This window comes from Notamacropus eugenii, chromosome 2 (assembly GCF_028372415.1).
Source record: "Notamacropus eugenii isolate mMacEug1 chromosome 2, mMacEug1.pri_v2, whole genome shotgun sequence".
Taxonomy (NCBI): domain Eukaryota; kingdom Metazoa; phylum Chordata; class Mammalia; order Diprotodontia; family Macropodidae; genus Notamacropus; species Notamacropus eugenii.
The window spans coordinates 87,804,682-87,831,633 of NC_092873.1; the positions used below are offsets into that span (position 1 = coordinate 87,804,682).

The window sequence follows — 26,952 nt, forward strand, 5'->3', positions numbered from 1 at the left end:
GGATGTGAATGAGGTACAGAATACTTTAAACCTGAAGTAGCTGTTCTTGGGACCCTATGTATGAATGGAGGGGCTAGAGCCACAGATGCTATGCTGATTTTATATTATGGAGCAATTTATTAGGCCAAAATTAGGCCTAAAATTAGAAATTAGAACAGGGAGCAGAGAATTGATCCATACTTTGTTGCATGTCAGCTTCAGAGGCTGCACTGAGTACACAATCATCTGCAAACAGAAAATCATGCACCAACACTCCATCCACTTTTGTCTTGGCTTGTAACCTTTAGAAATTGAAGAACTTATCATCAGTATGGTAGTTGTGACCTTGATGCCGTATTAATTCTCATTGAAAGCATTTGTCAATATGGCTGAAAACATCATGCTAAAAAGCATGGGAGCAAGCACACAGCCCTGTTTCACTCCACTCATAAGTGGAAAGGCACGAGAGCTTTGTTCATTATCCAGAACCTGGGCAAACATGCCATCATGAAATTGACATATAATATTGATGAACTTCTCTGAGCAACCAAATTTTGACACAGTTTTCCATAAGCCCTCATGACTAAAAGTGTCAAAGGCCTTGGTCAGATCCACAAACATTGTGTACAGACCTCTGTTCTGCTCCTGTCATTTCTCCTGGAGTTGTCGGGCAGCAAACACCATATTGACTGTTCCTCAGCCCTTTCTGAAGCCACATTGCCTCTCGGTATATGCCCAACTTCCAGGTGAAAGATCAGTCTATTAAGGAGGACTCTAGCAAGAATTTTGCCAGCAATGACTAAAAGAGAGATCCCCCTGTTATTGTCACAGGACAATATATTCCCTTTACCTTTAGAGATGGACAATGGAGGCATCCTTGACCTCCTGGGGGATAACCTCCTATTGCCATATAACCTGAAAAATTTCAGTCAGCTTTTGTTTGGGCAATGGTCCCCCTACCTTGTAAATCTCAGCTGGAATAGGACCAGCACCAGGTGCTTTGCCACATGAAAGGAGCCTAATGGCCCTCAAAACCTCTTCTTCAGTTGGAAGTTCAGGTAAGGAAGAAAAACATAGGCAAAAAACACAGGTGCTCCATCAGCCACCACCACACCATCCATGTGTGGAACCATCAATTACAACAAATGGAGAAGTTTTGAATGCTGTGGATAAGTTCATTTACATTGGTAGTGTACTTTCCAGGGATGTACATATTGACAATGAGCCTGATGCACATATTGACAGAGCTAGCTCAGTGTTTAGGAGGCTCCAAAGAAAGTTTGGAAGAGAAGAGGTGTTAGACTGACTATCACATTGAAGGTCTACAGAGCCATTGAGTTGACCTCATTGTTATATGCTTGTGAAACATGGACAGTCTACCAGTGCAATGCCAGGAAACTGAATTGCTTCCACTTGAACCATCTTAGGAAGATTCTGAGGATCACCTGGCATGATAAGGTACCACACACTTAAGTCCTTGCTCTAGTTGAGCTGCCATGTATTCAAACTATGCTTCAGATAGCGCAACTCTGATGGACTGGCCACGTTGTTGAAATGCAAAATGTATGATTGCCAAAAAGACTACTTTTTGTAGAACTTGCTTGGAGCAGGCAATCACATGGTGGCCAGATGAAACAATACAAGGACACTCTCAAGGTCTCTCTCAAGAGCTTTGGATTTGACTATGCGACATGGGAGACACTGGCACCCAACTTGGGGTCAGAAGACTTTGTTTTGAAGCCCATCACCACCATGCAACCTTGAACAAGCCACTTAACATGCTGCATCTCAGTTTACTTGTCTGTAAAATAGAGTGGCAAAGAAGAAAGTCTCCTGTGAGGTAGGAAGTGTCACACTAAGGAAGCCTTCTTTGCATTACTGCCATATGTAGCCAACCTGCTTTATATCATCCAGCTGACTGAGAAAACACCAATGCTTAAGATTTCTCAGGCCAGGTAGTTAGGATGAGTTGCTGCTGATATTCATCTAAGGCTCCTGCCCTGGAGCCTGCATGTGGAACTCCAACCCCATCTTTGATTAGGAACTACACTTGGAAGCTTCCTCATCTCAAAATATCATGCCCTGTGAGGGGTTATCACCAACTTCATCCTGCTTAAATGAACCATCTGAGAAAAAGCATTGATGCCATGGCCTTCTGTAAACAATAGATACTCAAATAATATGCCTCTTACCTCAAGGGTACTTCCAAGAACCAGGGTCTCATTTACCAGATCTGTTCAGAAGCTTAGTCCTATGCCACTATTCATGTATATTCTGGGTGTATGTCATCCTCTGCCATCTTGAGAGGAGACCAAGGAATTCAAAGTGAGGATGGGATTAGTCAGGGAACTGATCATCAGGGACTTAACAAATCACATGCCTGATTTAGTTTTTCTTATTAGTTCAGGCCTTCATGTCCGGTTTTTGGACCAAGAATAGACTGATATCCCCACCCAACATTATCCCCAGATGCTGAAGGGTAGGAATCCCTGGCAACTGGCATTTCCCCAGTCCTATGACTTACCTGTGTTGAAGCAACAGACCAGCCACTGAGTTCTCAGGTTTGAATTACGAAGTACTAGAAATCATGTACAGGAGAGATTAGCAAGGCTAGAAATGTTTATTGAAGGATTCACAGAATCAAGAAGAAATCCATTCCCGCTAGTCCTGAAAGGTTAACCCTATTCAACATGGCATTTCTGAAACTCCAGATATTTGCTGTAGTCATGAATGATTATCAAATATGCATGATGACAGAAAGGATCACTTCCCAACATGAAATCAGTGCATGCCTACCCTCCAAAGGGAGATTTTTATTCACAAAAGAAGGGATGAAAAATATAATTGTTCTATCAATACCTCTCCAAGTCAAGGCAAGAGACTTAAGTGTTCAACAGGAGAAATGGGAAAAACTCAAGACATGATGGTATTAAATGATTCTGTCTTTGGAATGAGCCTTCAGGAACAAAGAATGACTGATAAGTGCCTGATATAAGGGGATTTATAGATTCAGGCCTTCCAGTTTCCATTGGTACCAAATTTGTGTAGACCTCTAAAGTAAACATCTCCACCTTGTCCTTATGTGATTCAGAGTCATTATTGGCTCAGACAAAAATCTCTCAGTGGAGTCACTCTCCAAGTCTTCAGTCTTCTCCCCCTCCCATCCTCATTCTCTTCTACAATTCCCTTCCATGTGGCCCTATGGAGCTCCAACATGTTATTCATGTACTTCTTTTCTTATTAGATCCTTTCCTTTCACAATTATACTACCACTGAATCCCAGATGTTACCAAAAGACAAGGTATCTGTCTCCATCCTCTCCAGCAGTAGATAGTACCCTTTCTAGGTATAACGCATTAGGCTAGAAGAGGAATGGGTGGGTATGCTCTTTGTTTTGCACATCCATTTCCAGCCTCTCTCTCTGTTGCCATAGCTTCTCTTAGCCCATTCCTCTGCTGTCATACCTTTTTCTCCTTTGTCCCTTACCTTGTCTAAATCTGTGTCGTATTTATCTACCAGCCTCCCAGTCACTCCTTTCTGATACATGTTTAGTGTTTGGCTCAGTAAACCTCTCTACCCAACCCCTGACTTCCTCAATGGCTTCAATATACCTATTAATGACCCCTTGGCAAAATACACTCTGACTTCCCAGGTCATGAACCTCTCCAACTCTTCTGATTTATATCTTCATTTGTCTTCAGCCACCCACAGAGATGGTCATATCTTAGACGTCACATCCTCCCTAACTATGACATTTCCATGATCTTCAACTCTTAAGATATATTCTGATGAATGAACAAAAAAATCATTTATTAACACCTACAGTGTACAAAGCACACTGATAGCTTGGATAGAGTGCTGGGGCAGGAGAAAGGAACAGGAGTTCAAATCCAGCTTCAGATACATCCTAGGTATGTGACACTGAGCAAGTCACTCAGCCTTTGTTTTCCTCAGTTTCCTCATCTGAATTATATGGGGATAATAATAGAACCTCCCTCCCAGCGTTGCTATGAGGATCAAATGAGAGAGTAATTATAAAGCACCCAGCACAGTACCTGGCACATAGTAAGCGCTATATAAATGTTACTTATTATTAATAATAGCATAATTATTCATTTTCGTATTTTATACGTGACGTAATATAACATATTATATCTTATAGGATATATTATCATAATAAATTATTATTAATAACAGGCAATCCTTGCTCTCTCCTGGAGACATTTCAGAAGAAAAAGATAATACGCATGGGAGGTTTTAGCTATAGGACAGATGGAAAAGCCCAATGGTCCTTTGAGTAATGTATCTTCTTAACATCATATCCTTTAATAAAATCATGTACATTTCTTGTGTTGAGCTATTTGTTAGTTCTACAAACTTTGGTAGCAAGAACTTCCTGTTCTTAGTAGTTCCTTCGTGGTTCTGGAGGATGCAGTAAGCTGTAGCATTTGCAGAAGCAGTTCTCAATTCAAATCCCCACAGAGGTACTCCTCTCAAAGATGGCAGCAAGGGATGGAATGATGCAGGGTCAGTGGCCTGGGGTTGGGTGGGAAGTTCAGCTTTTTCCAGAGCTCTTGCCAGCAGTGTGCTGGATCCAGCTCCAACCTGCAGGGAGAACTGATTATTAATAATTTTCAATACCTAAGAAATCAGCAAATGAGGCAAATTGGGGCTTGACTATTGCTTTGGTGACTGATCTCAATAAAATGATGGAGAAAATACTAGTACTGCTGATTAAACTTAAAAATGTGTCTCATATGCATTGTTTTTCAGAGAGTTGGTTGTGGAACATTTATTAGCACACCTTTGGCTCTTGAGCTTATTTGCCATAACAATTATGCAATGTGGTCATATCTTCCTATTCTTCCATCTGTTCCCTCCATCCCTCTTTTTTAATCTGTCACTCCTACTCTGGCTTCAATTGCTTCCATTCACAGATTTGATCTTCTGCCTCTGAACTCCTGTCCCTCATGTTCTATTGCTGCTCAAGCCTTCCTGAACCCTAATATCAGTCTACTCGCTCCATCTGTCTTCTTCTTTCTTATATGCATGCTCCTGATGTCACACAGTTGTACTGACTGAGAACTAGGCCTTCACCAATGTGTGGAAATCCTTTTATTTTCCCCAGTTGAGTCTCTATCATATTCCATACAGTGGCTCTTCTAAATACTTTGTTCTTTCCCTCTAATGCCACATCTTTTCTTCCTTGTCAAGCAAATGTAACTTTCTATTTATTATTATTGTTATTATTTGCTGTATACTATCTCTCTTTTTTATCTCTATATGGACAGACTCTTCAGGGAGAATTGCTCTGCAGTCCCCACTGATCTGATCTTTCCTTGGGGTGAAACCTTCTGTCCCAGAAGCCAGAAAGCAGGACTGAATGTACTAAGATAATGGAAGACAACAAGTCCTCACTTCCTCCTTCCCTCTCCTTTTTATAGGCTGCTTCTAAAGGAGCAGGGATTTCTCACTGCTTGCATTTAAATGCAGCCCAAGTTCTTGGGCCAGATTCCAGTCCAGATACCCTGACTGAAATGACATCATGAGAGGATTCAGTATTATTCCACAAATTGATGCCACGCTCACATACTAAAAAGGGCCTTCCTGGGATCAAAGCGCCCTGGCCTAGGTCTTCTGACCAATGGAAAATATGACTGCCCTTGTGGAGGCCTATTGCTACACAGGTTGCACAACGATGGACTAAAAGGTAGATGACCACAGACTGTCACCCCAAAATAGAGAGGCAATACCAAGAATGAAACCAGAAATACTCGACCACTATGTCCTGTTTGATTCTGTCATGGATTACAGAATCTGAGGGAGAATAAGAAGAAGGAAAGCCAGGACTGTGGAAGATGATGGAAAATACTAAAGCAAGTCACTCCTGTAAAAGTCTGTGTCCATGGAGAAGAGTTGAAATAATGTACCTCCCTCCCATCTTTACCAAGCTGTGGGACTCTGGGTGCATGAATGTATATGCACTGTCAGATTGTTAAACGATTTTGGTGAACTGTTTTTTCTTCTTTTTGGTTAGGGAAAGAGAAAGCAAGAATTAAAGGTGATATAAAAATAAGATTTAGGAGATGAAAAGGTGGCAGTCAGCTCACATAGACAGGCTTCCTCAATACAACTCTATTGTGAACTGAAAGTCGTAGACTTCACTCAATCCTGCCCATGTAGCTATATTTGTCTTAGGAAGAAAACAATCATCTTTCTGCCAGAGAGGGAAAGAAGGAAGGAAGGAAGAAAGGAATGAATGAAGGAAGGAAGGGAAGGATGGAAGGAAGGAAGGAAGGAAGGAAGGAAGGAAGGAAGGAAGGAAGGAAGAAAGAAAGAAAGAAAGAAAGAAAGAAAGAAAGAAAGAAAGAAAGAAAGAAAGAAAGAAAGAAAGAAAGAAAGAAAGAAAGAAAGGAAGGAAGGAAGGAAGGAAGGAAGGAAGGAAGGAAGGAAGGAAGAAAGAAAGAAAGGAAGGAAGGAAGAAAGAAAGAGAAGGAAAGAAAGAAAAGGAAGAAAGAAAAGAAAGAAGGAAGAAAGGAAAAAGCAGTTATTAAGTGCTTAGTAGGTATCAAATGATATAGAAAGACACATCTGATTAGTGTACTATGAAATTGAAGTCATAATGCCTGAAACATTTAAATTTCCAACACCAGAGTGTGATCCTTTGCCCCAAAGAACCCAGTTATACCTTCTACTCACCCACCGAGATTCTTCACACGAGAGACAAGAAGGTACACACCTCTGGATGACCATGGGACCCTTTCCCCCAAGGTCAAATGACTTATCAAAAATATTATTGGTTTATTTATAATAGTAATATTTTAAAATTTTTGCTTCCAAATTCTTTCATTTATTCTAGCCCCTCCCCACCCACTGAGAAGGCAAGCAACATGATATCAATCAAACAGGCAAAATCTTACAAAATATATTTCCATATGAGATATGTTACAAAAACAATTAAGCAAGAAAAATAAAGTGAAAAAAGTATGCATCAATCTGCATTCAGTATTCATCAGTTAAATCTTTTGTACACAGCACCAGCAACACTGTATGATCATAAACCATGAATGACTTAGCTATTCTCAACAAGAAAATTTCAAAGGACTCATGATGAAGAATACTCTCCTTCTCCAATTGATAGGCATCCTCCAATTTCCAGTTTTTTGCCACTGCATAAAGACCAGGCTCTCATTTTCATTCTATATATCTACTTTTTTAGTCTTTATGATTTTATTTGTTTTCAGTGTTCTACAATCACTTCCATACGACTTCGATTTATTCCCCCTCCCTTTTCCACCCTCCCTGCTCCCTCCCTGAGATGGTATAAAATTTTATATTGATTCTACACATACTTTTCTATTAAATACATTTTCACCTTAGTCATGTTGCATAGAAGAATTAAAATGAATGGGAGAAATCATAAATCAAACCAAAACATAATACAAAAGAAAATGATCTGCTACATTCTGTGATTGAACTCCATACTTCTTTCTCTGGATGTGGAAGGCATTTTGCCTTATGAAAGCATTGGGAAGTTTTTAAGTCCTTGCATTGCAATGAAGTTCTAAGTCTACCAGAAAAAATCCTCGCACACAGTGGTTGTTGCTGTGTATAAATTTCTCCTGATTCTGCCCCTTTCACTCAGCATCTGTTCATATAAGTCTTTCCAGGCCTCTCTGAAGTCTTCCTGTTCATCATTTCTTTTAGTGCAATAGTATTCCATTACATTCATATACCACAATTTCTCCAGCCATTCCTCAATTGATGGGCATCCCCTTGATTTCCAGGTATTGGTCACCACAAAGAGAGCTGCTATAAATATTTTTGTACATGTGGAACCCTTTCCCATTTTTATAATCTCTTGGGAATACAGTCCTAAAAGTGGTATTGCTTTATGTCTATTTTTTAAAACAACAGTTTTGTCCTCTTAGCTATTCTGTCACCCTCTCATCTAATTGGATTGTTTCACCCATTGACATTTAAAGTTATTAGTGTTATTCCTGGGATTTTTTTTCCATTTATTTCTTTAATATTTTTATCACCTTTGTCTTTTAAGATCAATACTTTGTCTCTGCCATTACTTTTGCTTAAATTACTTGAATGTTACTCTATTCCCATGGATTCTGTCATTTTTCTTTGCTCCTGTTTGCCTGTTCTTATGCTAGTCTTTGGGTCCTACTTGAATTATCAATTTCTTTTATTTCGTTATGTATTTCTGGCACTTGTCCCCACCGAGTAAAGAAGGTAGATCAGAATCTTCATTTCTCTCCTACCCTAAAACTTTTTTACTTCACTTAAGACATTTTTCTTTGATTTGTTGTCTTCATCATTCCTCTTCCCTTCTGATCTGTTATAATTATACTGCTCTATAATTATGTGCTCTATTTAAATATAATAAATGCAGCAATCAAAAGTCTAAGAAAGGTAATTCTGACATTTGTGCTTAAGTCACCAGAAAGCTGTATCAGAGGTTCAGCCCTAAATCACATAAGTCAATTAAACCTCAAAGACGGCATCAGTATGCTTTAAGGAAAAATCCAGCCTCCCTACAAGGAGGGGATCTTAGGCTACTGATCGACCCACATTCTACCTCTTAGTGGTAAGGTCCTAAAGGTCTTCTCATGGACTTCCACCATTTAAATGTCTTTAGGGCTTTTTATTAAAAAACCCTGACCTCAGGGATGGGGAATATCAGGAAGACTGATGTCACTTCATTGGAGAGGAAAACTTGGAATACAGTTTTCCAAAAGGCAAAAGAAAATCCTATATAGAAAAATGAACAAACAAAGGAAATAGAGGAATTACAAACATTACTGTAGAAAAAGTCAGTACTACATAGAATCTTTGAAATGGGAACCTTGCAGTTAAAAGAAGTATAGAATAATAAATACATTGGAACACTTGAAAGGGATCTTGAAATGAGGAAGATTAAAGTAAATTCTAATAAAATATTAATAAAAAATTAACTTCAAGGGTCAGAGAAGGAATTAAATAAGACAGGCAGAATGAGAGGAAAGTAATTTTTTTCTCTTTTGATGGTCTTACAACAAAAGAGAAATAGCAGTGAAAGGGGAATACACTAGGTGGGAAAGGAGGAGGAAAAGAAGGGACCTTATCTCACATAAGAGGAGTGTGTGAGAAAAAAGGTATAAACACAATGGAAGAGATGATAGGAATGAGCATTCCATGAACATAACTTTCATCTACAGACAAGGAATTTAGTGTAGAAATATGTTAAACTGAACCATGAAGCAGGTAGCAACAGGGAGATGAAAGGGGAGTTTAAGGAAGAAGGCCAGAATTGGTGACAGAAAATTCCAAATCAAATCAAGCTCCAGCATCAGAATGTAGAACACCAAGAGGAGATGAAAAGAAAAGAAAGAGAAAATAAAACTCCTTATGTTGTACTAGGAAGGAATAGAAGAGGAATAGATGTTGGGCAAAGGTATCCAATAGTGGTTTATAAAATGGTAGTTTATGTATATGTGTGCCTAGGAAGATGGCAGAGTCCAAGGTAGCCATTTAGGCATAAAGCTAGTAAAAGCATTTGAACCCATGGAACACCATTATCACAGTACAAAATCCCCAAGCACAGATCTGGTAATAGGTAAGTTTGACTGTTTCTAGAATTAATATAGGCTTTGGGTTTTTAGGGATAAGACAGTAGGTGAAAGAAGAGCAATAGCTTCTAACTAGTCAATTAATTGTAAGTCATCCAAAAGAAACCAAGGCAATTTGTGGTAGGCATAAGTATAACTGTACCATATGACCAGCAATGACTTAGTGTACCAGTTACATAAAAAGCATCATTCAAGAAATGGAAAAACACAAGAGGTGATCTGGTCACATAGTAAGAGTAAGAAACGCCAGATAACAATAATTCTCAAAGATTGTCAAGACCTTGAGGAAGGCCTCCAGAATAGAGAGTGGAATTTATATAGCATATTTGGGAAACATTTATAAGAAGAGGCCAGATTTTCATTTTTCTGTTGGAAAGAGTACTCTAGATGATAGCCACATGTATTCATCAAAGTGTCAAAGAGTTCTTCAATGGTTCACAATAGATAAGTAGGGGTGTGATGAGTGTTTAAAGCAATAATCTCAGAGGAAAGAAGAAACTGAATCTGAGTTGTCCTTACACTTTCTGTGCTGAGCTGCAGGAGTTAGTGTCTTGAATATAGAATGTGTTTGTACCCCTTCTTACAAATCAACTCCCAGAATATCTAGCTCACATTCAGTGTATTAAGAGGTTTGCCATCTGCTCCAACAGTAATTCACAAAATCTCTACAAATGTGTTTACTTTTGCTCTAGTCAGAAAGATGGATGACAATTCAAAGCAAAGACATTTGAACTATCAAGTGGAAGATTTACTATTCTGCCATAAACCCAAGATGCACTATCCCATGAAATACACATTATCAGTAGTAAGAGGGAGCCTATGTGAGGGAAGACTTGTGTAGAGGGGTCATTCATAACTCCAATACTGCATCTCCTCATGGGTTCTATCACTGTTGATACCAAGGTGTTTCCACTGGGTGGATTGTTCCTTTGCTCCTTAGCTTCAGCTGACTGTAGCTTTCTTAACTGCTGGGGATGAACTCTCTTCCAACTTTGCTTTCTACTTCTGTGTGCATCTCTTCCAACCCATCTCAGCTTCTCTCTGCTAGGGTAGAGTCGACAGGACTTCTCTCAGAAAAGGACAGACTGAAAACACTTTAGTTGTAACCTCTACTTCAGTTTTTAAAAAAGTCAACCAAAGTGTCACAGACAAAGATAACTGCGAATTGACAATTATGTAACTCCCAAATCCTGCTGGGTCTTAGCTTGCAAATGAATTGGAATCAGAACATAAGGCAAGGTCAGTGTTCTCTGTCTTTATTATGAATATTTGTCAACTTCAAAGGCTGATTGGTTTAGTGGTATATTTTCACCAATAGCAACATCAACAATAAAAACAAAATGAAAAAGCCACACAAAATACACTCATAAAATAAACAAAAACATCAGGTGTCTACAAGAATGAATAAATGACTTTAAAAAAAATCACTAACCAATTACTATGTCCAAGGCACTGTGTTAAGTGTTGGGGATACCAAGAGAAAATTAAGACAATCCTTGCTCTCAGGAAGTTTATATTATAATGAAAAGGCAACACATTTGGAGACCTCAGTTGCAATTTAGACAGGAAGGTCCCATGGTCAACAAATCATTTCTTTAATATCATTTTTATGGATAAAAATTTTATTACCTTTTTCTTTGCTTTTTTCTTTATTTTCATTTTTGTAAAAATGGTATTATTCTATGGTCATTAGTAAAAAAAAAAAAAAAAGAAAGAAAGAAAGAAAGATGGAAAGACCTGATGAGTAAATATTTGGTTGAGGCATATAGCATTAGCCGCTCACTAACTTACTAACATACGTCATACAAGATGGATAATCATCTATTTCACAAGAATAGGTGGTTAATCAATACACTCATTTTGAAATTCTACTTGCTGTATATACACACCCAACAAACAACATACATATATAGGACTTGAGAAAAAAATGCTTGTTGGCATCTAGGGCTATTTTACTCTGTTCTCATTACAGTAGAAATCTTCAATTGTGTTCAACATGACAAAAGCAAAATGTGAAATTGCTGGCAAAGAGCAGCAGCATAGCTGGAGCCACTTCCTCCTACTCTCTCCCTGTTTCCCCCTATTTATTAAAAATAAAGTCATAATATGAAGACCTTATGATTTCCTTCATAGGAGTATAATCCAGTAATGACTATAATCCAACCACTACGAAGGGTTCACAGAGTTGGTGTGTGTCTGTGTGTGGGTCTGGGTGTGTGTGTTGCATGTTTTATGTTTGGAGGGTGGAGTGAGGGATTCCTGCCGATACTAGAATTAATACTTCCAAACAGGAAATATACTGCAGGTAACTGTATACAGGCCGCCTACATTAAGAGATCCAGTTTGTCAGAGGGCTCCACAGAAAAATTAACTGCTTTGTGCTTTACCTAGCCTTTATTCTAAATAATGGTTTGCTCCAGGATATGTTTTTTGAATTTGGAACAGTAAATGATACTGTCAAAGATCAGCAGGGAAACTGACTGACAGAGAAGTCTAGTGGGTTAGGTGTGATTTGGGTTTACCATATACTTGGAATATCTGTAGCATAATTGCTACTCAGTTGATATAAAGTATGATAAACTGGGTTATTGAGTAAAACTGAATAGGAAGTCATACCTAATAATTAGGCAAGTGTCTGTTATTGGATTAATACTTATCAATCTATTGCTGAAGGAAGACATTTTCAGCAACAGCCTTTGAACCATAGCCACTTAAGGATCACATCATGCAAATATAAATTTGACTATGTCTGAGCACCTTAGTAAGCAGAAATATAAGTTCTTTCACCTTCAAGCACATGGTATTTAATCAGGACACAAGACAACCTTACATGCATTCCAATATAAATGGGGAAAATGCTGCTTGAGAACAATATTCTAGTGAAAATAACTGGGACCCTCCATGTCCTCCTCCAGCTCTCATGCCTTCCTCATCACCACCTTGCTCCCTCCTCAGCCCTCAACCCATGGGAACCAGCTACACCTACGACCCTCTCCCAGATTAGTTTTTGATGTTGAATCATTTAAGAGTGCCAAGGACTTTGGCATCAAGAACTTTCTTTTCAGGACCTTCAAAAGATGTGGTTGTGGCACTTTCAAGAGTAGTTGCCAGATGACATCTTCCCAGGATGGTGAGTGAGGACACACGGCTGGGAACTTTGCTGTTCCTGAGGCTTTGGGTTCAGGGTCCTGGACTGTTTCTTTCAGTGTCAGAGGAGAAACTGTAGTCAAGATGGTGATGGTAGTTTGATTTGCCTGGCACATGCTGCCTCCCTCCCTCAGAGGGCCTGGCTATTTCAGCTAGGCTGACTTGCCTGCCGTGGGAGGACAGTTGTTAGGCTGTCATCTCTTGATGGAGCTGGCAGACCACTTCTCCATAGGAGTTAACTACAGATGTGAAATCTTGGGCCCAATATAAGGAAGACGGGTGGTGTGCAGGATGCTGCCATTCCCAGGGCTCTTATATTTGTGTGCCTGTTACATTCCCAGTAAATATTTATTGTATGAATGATTCCTCAATTTATAGTGCACTTCAGGTGTGTTGAACAGAGGACTCTCATACAAACAGGTCTAGGTTCTCAGGCTGTTTTGCCTGTATTGTCACCTGTAGTTTTAGATTCTCAAGGTTGCTTCACACAGTTGCCAAATATGTATTTTTAAGGCACATGGGACTATGTCATTCCCGGGTCAAGAAGCACTGTTGATCAGTGGGCTCTGGCTTTCACTTCACAGACTTGTCCTTGAGATTTTCTTGGCAAAGACACTGGAGTGGTTTGCCATTTCCTTCTCCAGTTTGTCCCCACTTTGCAGATAAGGAACTGATTGCCAACAGTAGTTAAATGACTTGCCCAGACTCACACAGCTAGTTTGAACTCAGAACTTCCTGATTCTGAGCCCAGTGCTCTCTCCATTGTGCCATCTAGCAAGAAGCACTAGACTTTTCCTATTTCTTTTGGATCAATTACAAATTCCTCATTTGGCATTTGGAACACTTCACAGTCTGACTCCAGTCTACCTTTTCAGTATAATTTTCACATTATTCAGTGCACACACACTGTATGGTACAGCCAAACCAGCTTCTTTACTGTCTCATACCATTCCGAATTATCTGTCCCACATGCCTTGAATGCTCTCCTTTACTACCCCTATAAGGTGGAAAACTTTTAGAATCACTTCCAAGTTCTAGGATCACCTCCTGTATCAATCATTTTCTAATAACCGTCCCTCCCTCCACTCCAGGTATTTATGCCACTGCCACCTCACAAATTGCCTTGTATTTCCTCTGGAAATATATTTTTACCTACTTGTGTTGTTTCTCCTCTAGGAAAATGTAAATTCCTTAAAGTCAAACATGGATTGACTTTGGTCTTTCTGTCTCCAGTGTCTGGCATACAATAGGCAACTAATACATGCTTATAAATTGTTTGGATTATTGCTTGATAAGGGCTAGCTAGGCAAAGTGAATTTCCTGAATTGCCCTACAGGTCTCTTCCAGTACCTTTTTACCCAGCAACAGGGAGGTCAGCTGAAGAGATTTTTCTAATTGGTTTGCAAGTGGCTGGTTCAGGCTTTGGCTCCTCCCTATGAAGTTTTGCCCTACCCCTTGCCTTCTAACTAATATCTGCCTCCCTGCTTTGTATCTCTTTATTTGGGGCTATTAGTAACTGATAAGTTCCTGATAGAATGGCTCCCAGCAGAGTGCTGATCCTAAGGACCCTCTCACTGGTTGTGCTGCTGAGTCCCCAAGGAAATTCTCAGTCCATTGAAGGCAAGTTTGTGACAAAAGTCACTGATGGGGGGAGGGAGGGAGGTAAATAGAGGGATGGGGAAGGAGATGTCAGTAAAGCAGATTGGAGAGACAGACTCCCTACATGTCCCTTCCTGTGGGTCCTGAGGTTACTTAGTATTTTTGACTTATGGGACCTCATTCCCTCAGGGAGGCCAGGACTGCATCATAAACTCATCCCAGGCTCTTAAGGGGCAGATAGATATGAAGTGGTTGAGATTAGGAAAGTAGGGCACAGGAGGGTAGCTAAACTTAGTTCCTAAATGGCCTTACATTCTGCCACCATTCCTGAAGAAGAGGCCCAACATGGAAACAGGTGGGCAAGAGCACATAACTAGCATTCGATTTCCAACTTTTTTTTTTTTTTGAGTTTCATTTCATGCCCCACCTCAACCATTCCCCACTCATGGATCATTTCTGGGTTGAAGGCATATTCCTCTAGTGGACTCTGAGCTCTATTTGAGAAGTCTTCAGTAATGACCTGTGCAAGACCCTATGTGCACAGAAGACATAAAAGACAGATTTTTTTTGAGGACTAATACCTTGTTCCTTAGTTTTCCACCCCCTGTGTCCTCCCTCTGACTTGCACTCTACCGAAAAATATCATCCAAATAAGCCATAATAGGATGTTATAGGATAAAAAGAAAGGAGGTACATGGGACACAGGATTGAAGGATCCAGGACAAAAGAGGGAAGGGACCAGGAATAAGCATTTATATAATACCTGCAATGGGCCAGGTGCTCTGCTCAGCACTTTTATAAATATGATCCTCACAACAATCCAAGGAGGTAGGTCTAATAGTTGAGAAAACTGGGTCAAATGGATTAATGACTTGATGAGAATTACACAGCTGGTGTCTGAGGCTGGACTTGAAATCAGGTCTTCCTAATTCTAGGACCAGCACTCTTAATAGGTTTCTTATCATCTACACCTGTCTGGTTCAGGTGCTATGGTAAACACCTGTCCTGATGTCCTCATCCCAGAACTTGGATCCTTGGTGTGTTATGATCACAAGTGCAATTCAGTTTTTTTTTTTTAATTTTCTCCCCTGTATATCCATCTTTCAGCTGACCATGTGGGGATCTACGGCACAGGTGTATACCAGTCCTATGAGTCCTCAGGCCAGTACACACAGGAATTTGATGAGGACGAGCTGTTTTATGTAGACCTGCAGAAGAAGGAGACTGTGTGGCGGCTTCCAGAGTTTAGCCATTTTAGCAGCTTTGACCCTCAGGGAGGGCTGCGTGAAAAAGCCACATGCAAGTACAACCTGGACATCCTGATCAAACGCTCCAACAGAAGCAGGGCCATCAGTGGTATTGATCACTTTCCTTACTCTGTTTCCCTGGCTACCCTTCCTATGGTTCCTCACTGACGTCAGACCACTCTGCCACCATGGTTAGCACTAGAAGTCATCAGGCCATCCCAGACCTCCTCTCTCCATGTTTCCTTCATCATGTCACCCCAGCCCTGTGGGTCATCCTGACACATTCCCAGCCTCCACAGTAGGCCTCCTGTCCCAGCATTCATGCAGATTGTCATCACAGGCCTTTTTCCCATACAGAACAGCATTAGCAGAGGGGATGAGGAAGCAGGCAAGGGGTTACAAAATGAAACCCTGGAGAAAGAGTTTTCAGAATCAGTCTTATTTAAAGGTCTCAGTGGGGTATGAAAGCCCTTAGATGAGCCACTTCCCCTTTCTGTTTTCAGTGCCCCCTGAAGTGACTGTGTTCTCAGAGAGTCCTGTGGAGTTGGGCCAGCCAAACGTACTCATCTGCTTGGTGGACAACATCTTCCCTCCAGTGGTCAACATCAAGTGGCTTCGTAATGGCCAAGTGATCACCACTGGTGTGTCTGAGACAGACTTCTACTCTCGGCCTGACCACAAATTCCGCAAGTTCTACTACCTCACTTTTCTCCCCAACACAGAGGACTTTTATGACTGCAAAGTGGAGCACTGGGGCTTGGAGCAGCCACTCCTCAAGCACTGGGGTATGAATCTTTTGTCCTGGTAAAGTGAAATAACTCTGGACTAGAAATCTAAAGAGCTGAATTCTAATCTTGTCCCTTCCACCAACCAACTCTATGATCTTTGGCGAGACACTTAATTTATCTGTGCTTAAGTCTCCTTTGTAAAACAGAGATAGTGTTATCTCCTGATCTACACAGGGTCATGTGAATGCTAATGATAAAATTCTTTGTATAGATATATTACTGTAACTCCTCTTTTGCTTGTCTCTCCCTTTTTCCCTTTTTCCCTCCGAGGATCCACTAGTCCTGTCTGTAGTTTTCTTCCCGCAAATAGTCTTTCCTATATGAATAAAGTATCCCAATAATACCTTCCTCCAAGAATTTGAATTCCTGTATTCTCTGCATCTCAAAGATAACATTCCTCTTGCTCCATGTTTACTTTTTCTCCTCAGAACCCCAGATTCCATCCCCAGTGCCAGAGACAACAGAAACTGTGGTCTGTGCCCTTGGTCTGGCGGTGGGCCTGGTGGGCATCATTGCGGGCACCATCCTTATAATCAGAGGCATGCGTTCCAGCAGTAGGATCCAACATCAAGGACCTCTGTGAATCACCTGAGAGAAAGAGAGTGAGGAACTAGGGAGAACTGGAGGTAAGACTAAAAGAAAAATTAATCCTATGATGATGGGGAGAATAAGGAATCACAATAGGAGTGGTGGTGGAGGTATTGGAGGAATTCACTTAGGAACAGAGACTGTTCTATAAATCATCTCTTGTTGCAGATAACAACTTTCTGAATGAGGAGGAACACAAGAAGAGCCCAGCTCCCTGTCCCTGACCTTGGTCTGGCTGAAGATGCTGCATTCTGTCACCTGTTTGAGCACCTCCTCTGTCTGTTCATCCCTCCATTTAACTGCCTGGACTTCTGACTGATTCCACCTATACCTTCCCTTTGCTGACTTCCCCTTAATCTCCTCCTTTTGTAAGGCAGACGAGCTAGTGTGGTCTCTAATTTCCCTGTAGACTCTCTAGGGTGATTCATGTCTAGGCACCCCCTTCTTTCAGTTCTGATATTCTCCTCAGGTGAGTAAGCTTACTCATCATGCCAACTTCCCTGGGTTCAACTATTACCTCTATACAGATGATACAGATACAAATATCTATCCCTAGTTTCTTACTGAGCTGTAGTTTCCAACATCACCAACTGCAAATTGGACATTCCTACTGTATATCTCATAACCATTTCATACTCAATATGTCCAAAAGCAGAGTACATTAACTTTTCCCCACCACTTCTCCTTTCCCTAACTTCTCTATTTTGTTAAGGGCACTAGCATCGTTCCAGTCACCCTGATTCATAATCCTAATCATCCTCTGCTCTTTTGTATCCCTCATTCCTCACATTCAATCAGTTGCCGAGTCTTGAAGATTCTATCTCCACAACACATGTTGTTTCAGTCCCCTTCTCCCTACTCACATGGCTTACACACTGGCTTAGGTTTTTGTCATCTCTAACCTGGATGACTGCAATTAAATCACTTCCTCTCCTTTAATCCATCTTCCACACAGTTGTGAAAATCTCCTAAATCACAAGTATGACCATATCCTTGAACTCTTCAAGAAACTCTAGTAACTTCCACCCCTAGAATAAAATACAAGCTCCTCTGGATTTAAAATCCCCTCACAACTGGAATTATGGGCTTTACTTTGCAGCCAAAGAGGTCTTTTTGCTGTTCGTTATACAAGATATTTAATCTCTGATCAACATTTCACATCCAGTCTCCATGTCTTTGCACAGACTGTTGCCTGTGCCTAGAATGCCTTCCCTCTCACCTTTGTCTCATAGAATCCTAGCTTCCTTCATAGCTCAGCTCATGTCTTCTCCTATGAAACCCTATCCTGATATGACCAGTTGCTAGTGCACTTCCTCTTAGAAATTATTTTGTGTATCATTTATATTTTATTCCCTTTGTATGTGGTTTTCCCCATCCCTGACTCTCCCCATCTCCAATGAGTATGATTTTTAAGGACAGAGACTGTTCTGAGGCTTTTGTTTTTGTTATCTTTGTATCTTCAGACCCAGCACAGTGTCTGACAGATTAAATAAATAAATAAATTCTGGTAAAGTTGAGTAACTTCCTTATTTGCAGTTACATACATATAGGCTTCTCAGTTTTTCTTGGTAGGTTTGGATAAGAAATACTTAAATCTTAAAGAGTTACAAAAGTAATTTATTGAGAACTAGGAGATGAGGGTTGATATCTCCCTGACTTTATCCTTGGGTGAGTATTATCCGAGGAGGCTGTAGTAATATCCATGTTTTTACAGCTTCTCTGGAACCAGCGACAGTGCAGGGACCTGGGGAGAAGACTATCCATCAGCTGCCCGTTGATGGATTGATATGGCATGTAGAATTCTCTCAGAGAGGAAGTTGGAAAGAAGAATTTGGGTCACAGAGGGGATCAGACCTAATAAACCAATCACCTTCCAATTTAATAAAATTCAAGCATTTTGAATTTGTAGTCAATAAAATAATTACACTGATGTTAACTTTCAATGACTCCATATTTGCCATCATATCAAGTCTGACCTGGGTGCAGTGCCTGCCCTCTCCCATCATTATCTTACCTCACCCTACCTAAATCATTGCTCCCTGACACACATCTCTGTTTTCATCAGACTGCTCTCATTCGCACCCATGCCCACTCCTTGTGCTAATTCCCATCTTAGTGCCCTTGATCATGAAGTCCACTTGCCTGGAATTTCCCCTTCCAGTCTCATTCCACTTATTCTTCCCATCCCTCTACGCCTGGGTGCAATTCCAGTTGCTTCCTGAAGCATTTCCTGACTACTGTAGCTACCACTAAATTTTGGAATCCTACAGCTTTTACAAAACCATACTTCACAAGTTAACAATTAATTGTATTTTTCAACGTATTATTTGCTATTGTTCCATCTTGGTCTTTGAGGCTGAAATCATGCTTCAGATTTCTGTTTCCTCCATTGCTGGTAGAAAAGAATGGAGCATTAATGAGAATACTTAGACATCTGGTTGACAGATTGCCCTGTGTATCTGCCCAAGAGTATCTCTAAACAAATAAATATCAATAGGATTTATAATTAAAACCAGGGGGGAAAACTGTATTCTGTAATTCTGTAATATCTTGTGATTGTCTTGCTAATTACCGTGTGTGCCTAACCACATGCAATAACATTCTTTTAAAAATCAGCTCAGCAAGACTGACCAGGAGCACAGTGTTTCTACCCCAAGAATTTACCATAAAAAGGAAAGGAGAAGTATTATAGTCCAAGGTCCACAGGGATAGGAAAAAAAACCAATCTCTTTGTGAGTAGCATTGACAGCAGCGAGGAGTCTTGCTCCACAGGTCATTGATAGTAAGAACTGGATTCAGGTAAAGAGAGCAGGGACAAGGGTCTTACACAAGGGGTATAAAAAAGAGGGGTGAATGAAGGGAGATAGAAAAAAGGAGGAGAATGAGGAAAGCAATAGGTTTGGAGTAGGGGAGAAGTATATATTAAAAGGAGAGAGCCCATTTATCATGACCTTGCTCATATTTTGGTAGCATTTCATGGGTTTGTACAGAGTATTAGGAGATATTCTCTGCCTTATTATGAGGCACAAGGTGGAGTTCTGAGTGGCTGGTTTCCAGCCATGTATGATTCCTCATGAAAGGTCCTCTAATTGGCTTCTTAACTGGAAGAACTGATCATTTAATTGATGGCACAGCTATTAAAAGAACACATTTTCTGGTCATTCACCGCAGGACTTCAGCACTCCACCTAGCAAGATACGATTCCAGTGAGGGAGGGAAAGGACAAGGTCCTTTTAGATTGTACTCCATGAGGTTCTGTTCATTATGGTAACAGTGTTTTTGATAAGGGGAGAGGTTGTGACATGATCAGATGAGCCTGAGCTGGGACCCATGGTTGCCTTTGTTTGCATGGTTGCCTCTCCCTTAGTAGGAAACATGGTTATCTCAAAAAGTCTGGAGATTTGTCAGTAATGGCACCGGATTTACAAACAACCACCTGAGTAGTTTCAATTGCAGAATGGTAAGAGTATTCTGGCATCAAAGACAACAGGTGCTACAGAAATTATTGTTACAGCAGCAGAAGGAGAAAACTGGTGTCCAGAGAAGATTTTGTATCAGAGAGAACAACTGCTACTAGAGCTGGCCCAAGTCTGTTTTACCAGCAGTTTGATCAGATAATACTCAGGAGGTGACAGCCTTGGAAATTTATTAATATCCCTATAAACTTTCCAGCTTATTTTAAGTTACTTCATGCTGTTTAAATCATTCTCCAAGGCATGATATGATCCTTTCAGGTGTATCTTGGCTTTCTATTTGCAAATAAATGACCAATCATCAATTATTTATGATTAAACACTTATTATCTCCCAGACAAAATCTTTCACTTGCCTCATTGTGAGCATTAGCACCTCTTTTACTTTCCTCTTTTTTTATGGAAATCCTATACTATAATCAAAGGTAACATTGTCCCTAGGATTCTGAGGCATTTTTAGCAAGTCCCTGAATGTAAGAAGGAGAAGCCTAATTCTCCTAATTAGAGGTCAGAGTCTCCCAGCAATGACTCCAGTAGACTGAAAACCTGAGTATAGAACAATTATTTTGGCAAATTACCTAGACCACCATAAATCTAAGTAACAGCTGGTCATCTGTGAGATGCTTTTTTTCTTTTTTTAAATATATTTTCTGGTTTTTAAAATTTTTTTCCTTTTATTAAGTAATTTATTTTTTAGTTCTCAACGTTCAGTTTCACAAGATTTTGAGTTCCAAATTTTCTCACTATCTCTTCACTCCACCTCTCCCAAGACCAGGTACATTCTGATTATTGCTTCCCCTAATTTACACTCCCTTCTATCACAAGCTCCTTTCTCTTATTCTCTTCCCCTCTATTTTCTTGTAGGGCAAGAAAGATTTCTATACTCCATTGCCTGTATGTCTTACTTCCCCATTGCATATGAAAACAATTTTAAAAATTTGTTTTTAAAACTTGGAGTTCCAGCTTCTCCCCTTCCATCCCTCCCCTCCCACCCCATTGGGAAAGTAAGCAATTCAATATAGGTTACTGTTCAGCCTAGAGGTCGATGAGCTACCCGAGCCTTCTTACCTTTCTCAGGTCTTCGGTGGCCAACCAGATAAACGTATTGAGAGAAGAGACTTTCCAGAGTCAAACAAGGGTTAGGCTTTATTCAGGCTCTTAGTTACATATCCATATGCAGGGTGAAATTCTTCCCCAGGAGAGAGGAATCCTCCTCCTCCCAAGGGCAAGGATCATACAGCAAGAGGATGGGAGCGGAAGATGGGAGGGACCCTCTTCCCTCCAAGGGCCCCTCAGCAGGAAGAGTGCCTTCAGCCTTTCCTGTCCCTACTTAAGCTCTCCTGCCGCATAGTTTGCACGTGAATACCGTGCATGCTCTCAGCCCCTAGCTAATCAACAACAGGTGTGCTCAGACCATGGGCCAATCTCAAGGGTGGGATGCTCTCCCCAGCAAGTTTCCCACTGAGAAGAGGTGGAAATGCATGAGATAGCCCGTGTTTCACACATCAATCCCCAGCTGTTCCCTGGGGGGTCTCGTGAGAAGTCTGAGGTTTAGAAGTCCTCACTTTTACCTGCCCGAGACTGTCCACGTGAAAACTCAGCTTACACCCCCAACAGGTTACACATGTGTAGTCATGCCAAACCCTTCCATGACAGCAATGTTATGAAAGGCTAATTATATTCCACTCTATCCTATTCTGTCCCCCCATTTATTCTGTTCCTTCTTTTGACCCTCTCCTTCCTCAAAAATGTTTACTTCTAATTACCCTCTTCTCTCTTTTGCCATCCTTTCTATCATTCTCCTTACCTCCTGCTTAACCCCTTCCCACCTACTTTCCTGTATTGTAAGATAGATTTTCATACCAAATTGAGAGTACATGTTATTTCCTCCATAAGCCAAATCCAATGAGAGTAAGGTTCACTTTTTCCCTCTCACCTCCCCCCTCTTCTACTCCACTGAAAAACTTCTTGCTTCTTTTATGTGATAGATAATTTACCCCATTCTATTTCTCCCTTTCTCCTCCCAATATATTCCTTTCTCACCCCTTAATTTTATTTTTTAGATATCACCCCTTCATATTCAACTTACCCCCTGTGATCTCTACCTTTATAATCCCTCCAACTACAATGATATTAAGAAAAGTTTCAAGAGTTACAAACATTATCTTTCCATTTAGGAATGTAAACAGTTCAACTTTAGTAAGTCCCTTATAATTTCTCTTTCCTGTTTATTTTTTCATGCTTCTCTTGATTCTTGTATTTGAATGTCAACTTTTCTATTCAGCTCTGGTCTTTTTGGCAAGAATGCCTGAATGTCCTCTGTTTCATTGAGTAGCCAATTTTCCCCTTGATGTATGATACTCAGTTTTGCTGGGTAGGTGATTCTTGGTTTTAATCTTAGCTCCTTTGACCTCTTTAATATCATATTCCAAGTCATTCAGTCCCTTAATATAGAAGCTACTAGATCTTGTGTTATCCTGATTGTGTTTCCACAATACTTGAATAATTTCTTTCTAGCAGCTTGTTATATTTTCTCCTTGACCTGGAAACTCTGGAATTTGGCTACAATATTCCTAGGAGTTTTCCTTTGGGGATCTCTTTTAGGAGGTAATCAGAGGATTCTTTCAATATTTATTTTATCCTCTGGTTCCTGAATATCAGGAAAATATTCTGTGATAATTTCTTGAACGGAAATATCTAGAATCTTATTTTTTGTATCTTGGATTTCAGGTAATACCATGATTTTTAAAGTGTCTCTCCTGTATCTCTTTTCCATGTCAGCTGTTCTTCCCATGAGATATTTTACATTGTCTGCTATTTTTTTATTCCTTTGGTTTTGTTTAAGAATTTCTTGATTTTTCATAAAGTCATTAACTTCCATCTACTCCATTCTAATCTTGAAGGAATTATTTTCTTCAGTGAGCTTTTGGACTTCCTTTTCCATCTGGCCAATTCTACTTTTTAAGGCATTCTTGTCCTCATTGGATGTTTGGATCTGTTTTGCCATTTGAGTTAGTGAAATTTTAAAGGTGTTATTTTCCTCAGCATTTTTAGGTCCCCTTTAGCAAGCACTTGACTCATTTTTCATGATTTTCTTGCATCAATCTCATTTCTCTTCCCAGTTTTTCTTCTACCTCTCTTACTTGATTTGCAAAATCCTTTTTGAGCTCTTCTGTGGCCTGAGATTAATTCATATTTTTCTTGGAGACTTTAAATGTAAGGTCTTTGAATTTTTTTATCTTCTTCTGTTTGTATAGTTTGGTGTTTCTTCTCGCCAAGTAAGATTCTATAGTTTGATTCTTGTTTTGTTTTCAATCATTCCCCCATCCATTCACTTGACTTTTGAGCTCTTTGTCAAGGTAGTTCTCAGCTTCCAGTGGGGGTAGGGAGTATACTGTCAGCCATTCAATCCATTCACAATCTTTGAACTTATAGTTCCAGAAACAGCTGCTGCTGCTGCTCTACCCCCTCTACCACACTCAGGCTGGGGCTAGACCACTCTATTCTCTCACACAGGTCAGACAAGTTTTTTCCACTGGCCTTTGAATTTTTCCTCAGTCTTTTGAGGTCATGAAATCTGGAAACCACCAGAGGTGCAGAGATTCAGTCCTACCAATGCCTGCTCAGGTCCCTCTGTGCCTGCATGGCCCACACTGGACGGCACTCTGCTCGCATTCCTGAGTGATAGATGCTTCCATCAAATTTCCAGGCTTGCTTGAGTAGGAAATTTGCTTCACTCCATCATTCTGTGGATTCTGCAGCTACAGAATTTGCTTAGAGTGATTTTTACAGGTATTTGGCTGGGTTTGGCAGGGAGAACTCTAGAAGTCCCTGCTTCTACTCTGCCATCTTGGCTTTGTCCCCACCCCCCCACCCCCACCCCCAAGTATTTTTTCTAAGAAAAAAAAACTTTTCCTTCTGGTTTTGTTTTTAATATAGAAAGGTTAGTGATTGGGATGAATTCATTTAATATCATGAAATTTTACTGATGCTAATTTTTCAATTAATTTTAGTTTACTTTCCATAGTTCTCTAAGAAAAGAAAACTATTATATCATCTGCAAAAATGATAACAACAACAGTAGCTACAGTTTATTTTGTGTTTATTTTGTGCCCAGCACTGTGCTAAGCATTTTACAACTATTATCTCATTTAATCCTCACAACAACTCTAGGAGGTAGTTGCTGTTAAGCTCATTTTACATTTGAGAAAACTGAGGCAAACAGAAGTTAAGTGACTTGCCCAATGTTACACAGCTGGTAAGTGTCTGAGGTCAGATTTTTAACTCAGGACATTCTGACTAAAAGACTGGCACTGTATCCACTACATGCTTAGTTGCCTGATAATTTTGACCCTGCTACTGTCTTTCTTTCTATTTTTCTTTCTTTCTTCCTTCCTTCCTTCCTTCCTTCCTTCCTTCCTTCCTTCCTTCCTTCCTTCCTTCCTTCCTTCCTTCCTTCCTTCCTGTCTTCTCTAGCTAGAAATTTTAGCATTGTACCAAATATTAAGGGTGATGATGGACCTCCTTACTTTATCCCTCCTGTTGGAAAAATCTGTAATTATTCCTCATTGCATATAATATTGGCTCTTGATTTTGGTAGATGCTACTTATCATATGAAGGAAATATAAATATATTCCTATATTTTCCAATGTTTCTAAGAAAAATGAGTACTGCATCTTATCAAAACCTTTCCTGCCTTTCTTGATATGATCACATGATAATATGTGTGGTTCTTGTTACTAATATGGTATATCATGTTAACTATTTTCCTGAGAGTGAATAAACTTTGTATTTTCCTTGTAACCTACTTCAAGCTTAGAGCATTTTTTATTTTTATTTTTTTATTATTATTTTTTTTATTTTCGGTGTTCCACAATCACTACCACATATTTATATATTTTTCTCACCTTCCCCCTCCTGCCACCTTCTATTTTATATAGATAATACACATACATTCCTATTAAATACATTTTCACCATAGTCATGTTGCATAGAAAAATTAAAATGAATGGGAGAAATCAAATAGCAAACTAAAACATAATACAAAAGAAGATGATTTGCTACATTCTGTGATCGAATTCCATAGTTCTTTCTCTGGATGCGGAAGGCATTTTGCCTTAAAAGACCACTGGGAATTTTATAGGTCCTTGCATTGCAATGAAGTTCTAAGTCGACCAGAAAAAATCCTCATACACTGTGGTTGTTGCTGTGTACAAAGTTCTCCTGGTTCTGCTCATTTCACTCAGCATCAGATCATATAATTCTTTCCAGGCCTCTCTGTAGTCTTCCTGTTCATTATTTCTTATAGCACAATAGTATTTCATTACATTCATATACCATAATTTATTCAGCCATTCCCTAATTTATGGGCATCCCCTTGATTTCCAGTTTTTGACCACCACAAAGAGTGCTGCTATAAATATTTTTGTACATGTGGGATCCTTTCCCATATTTATACTCTCTTGGCGACACAGACCTAGAAGCAGTATTGCTGTGTCAAAGGGTATGCACATTTTTGTAGCCCTTTCTGCATAGTTCCAAATTGATCTCCAAAATGGTTGGATCAGCTCACATCTCCACCAACAATGAATTACTGTTCCAACTCTCCCGCATCTTCTCCACCATTTACCATCTTCCTGTTCTATCATGTTAGCCAGTCTGATAGGTGTGATGTGGTATTTGATTTGCATTTTCTAATTAATAGTGATATAGAGCATTTTTTCATATGACTATAGATATCTTTAATTTTTTCCTCTTAAAACTGCCTGTTCATATCCTTTGACCATTTATCAATTGGGGAAGGACTTGTATTCTTTTATATTTAACTCACTTCCCTATATATTTTAGAAATGAAAACACAGAGTATTTATATAACATTTTCCTCCTTAGCAGAGAGAACAATGACTTGATGCTGTGTGCTTGTGTGAGGGCACTGCTGGTACAGATATATTATAGAGAAAATACACTTTTTATTCCTTATTCAAGAATAGACAGAAACAATTCCAGATACTCTACAGGGAGTGGTCATTTGGAAAGTTGAGTAGTTCTTATCATATAAGACCACTCCAAAAGTGCCGAGAGCTTTATTAGCATTATTTTTTTCTTTTTGCCATACCCCAAAATGAACATCATATTCAGTGTGAAGAAAGAGGTATTTACAGAAAACATTACTGGTACATGGTGAAGTGAGAAAGAGTAACAATAAACTTTGGAAGGCATCCTACAGGGGAATGCTAGCTCTGTCACATGTTCCTGTTTGCTAGATTTTCTCCCTAGAGACTTTGGATAATTTCCCTTGGGTGAAATTGAAATTTCATTGTCTTGGTTGACTTGGAATATCATTCCCTTCTAATGAGCTCAATTAATCTGTATATTTTCTGTTATATTCTAATCTGTATAATTTATTTAATTTGTTTTATATCTGTTTGCATAAATGACTTTATTTACTGTTCATTAATTGTGATAGTATTTTGTGTAACTAGCACATGGTGAAAAGGAGTTAAGCCTGAAG

At 39.7% G+C, this 26,952-nt stretch overlaps 2 protein-coding genes across 4 annotated transcripts in view; one reads left to right on the forward strand and one right to left on the reverse strand.

Moving 5' to 3' along the window:
* LOC140525897 (DLA class II histocompatibility antigen, DR-1 beta chain-like) overlaps window positions 1-26,952 on the reverse strand; it is an 84,536-nt gene that overhangs the window by 37,908 nt on the left and 19,676 nt on the right. The window lies entirely within an intron of this gene.
* LOC140525896 (H-2 class II histocompatibility antigen, A-F alpha chain-like) lies at window positions 14,134-18,485 on the forward strand. The gene is made up of 5 exons (XM_072641663.1): window positions 14,134-14,366; window positions 15,453-15,701; window positions 16,096-16,377; window positions 16,809-17,006; window positions 17,137-18,485. The coding sequence occupies exons 1-4, from the start codon at window positions 14,282-14,284 to the stop codon at window positions 16,961-16,963; spliced, it is 771 nt and encodes a 256-aa protein (XP_072497764.1). The 5' UTR covers window positions 14,134-14,281; the 3' UTR covers window positions 16,964-17,006; window positions 17,137-18,485.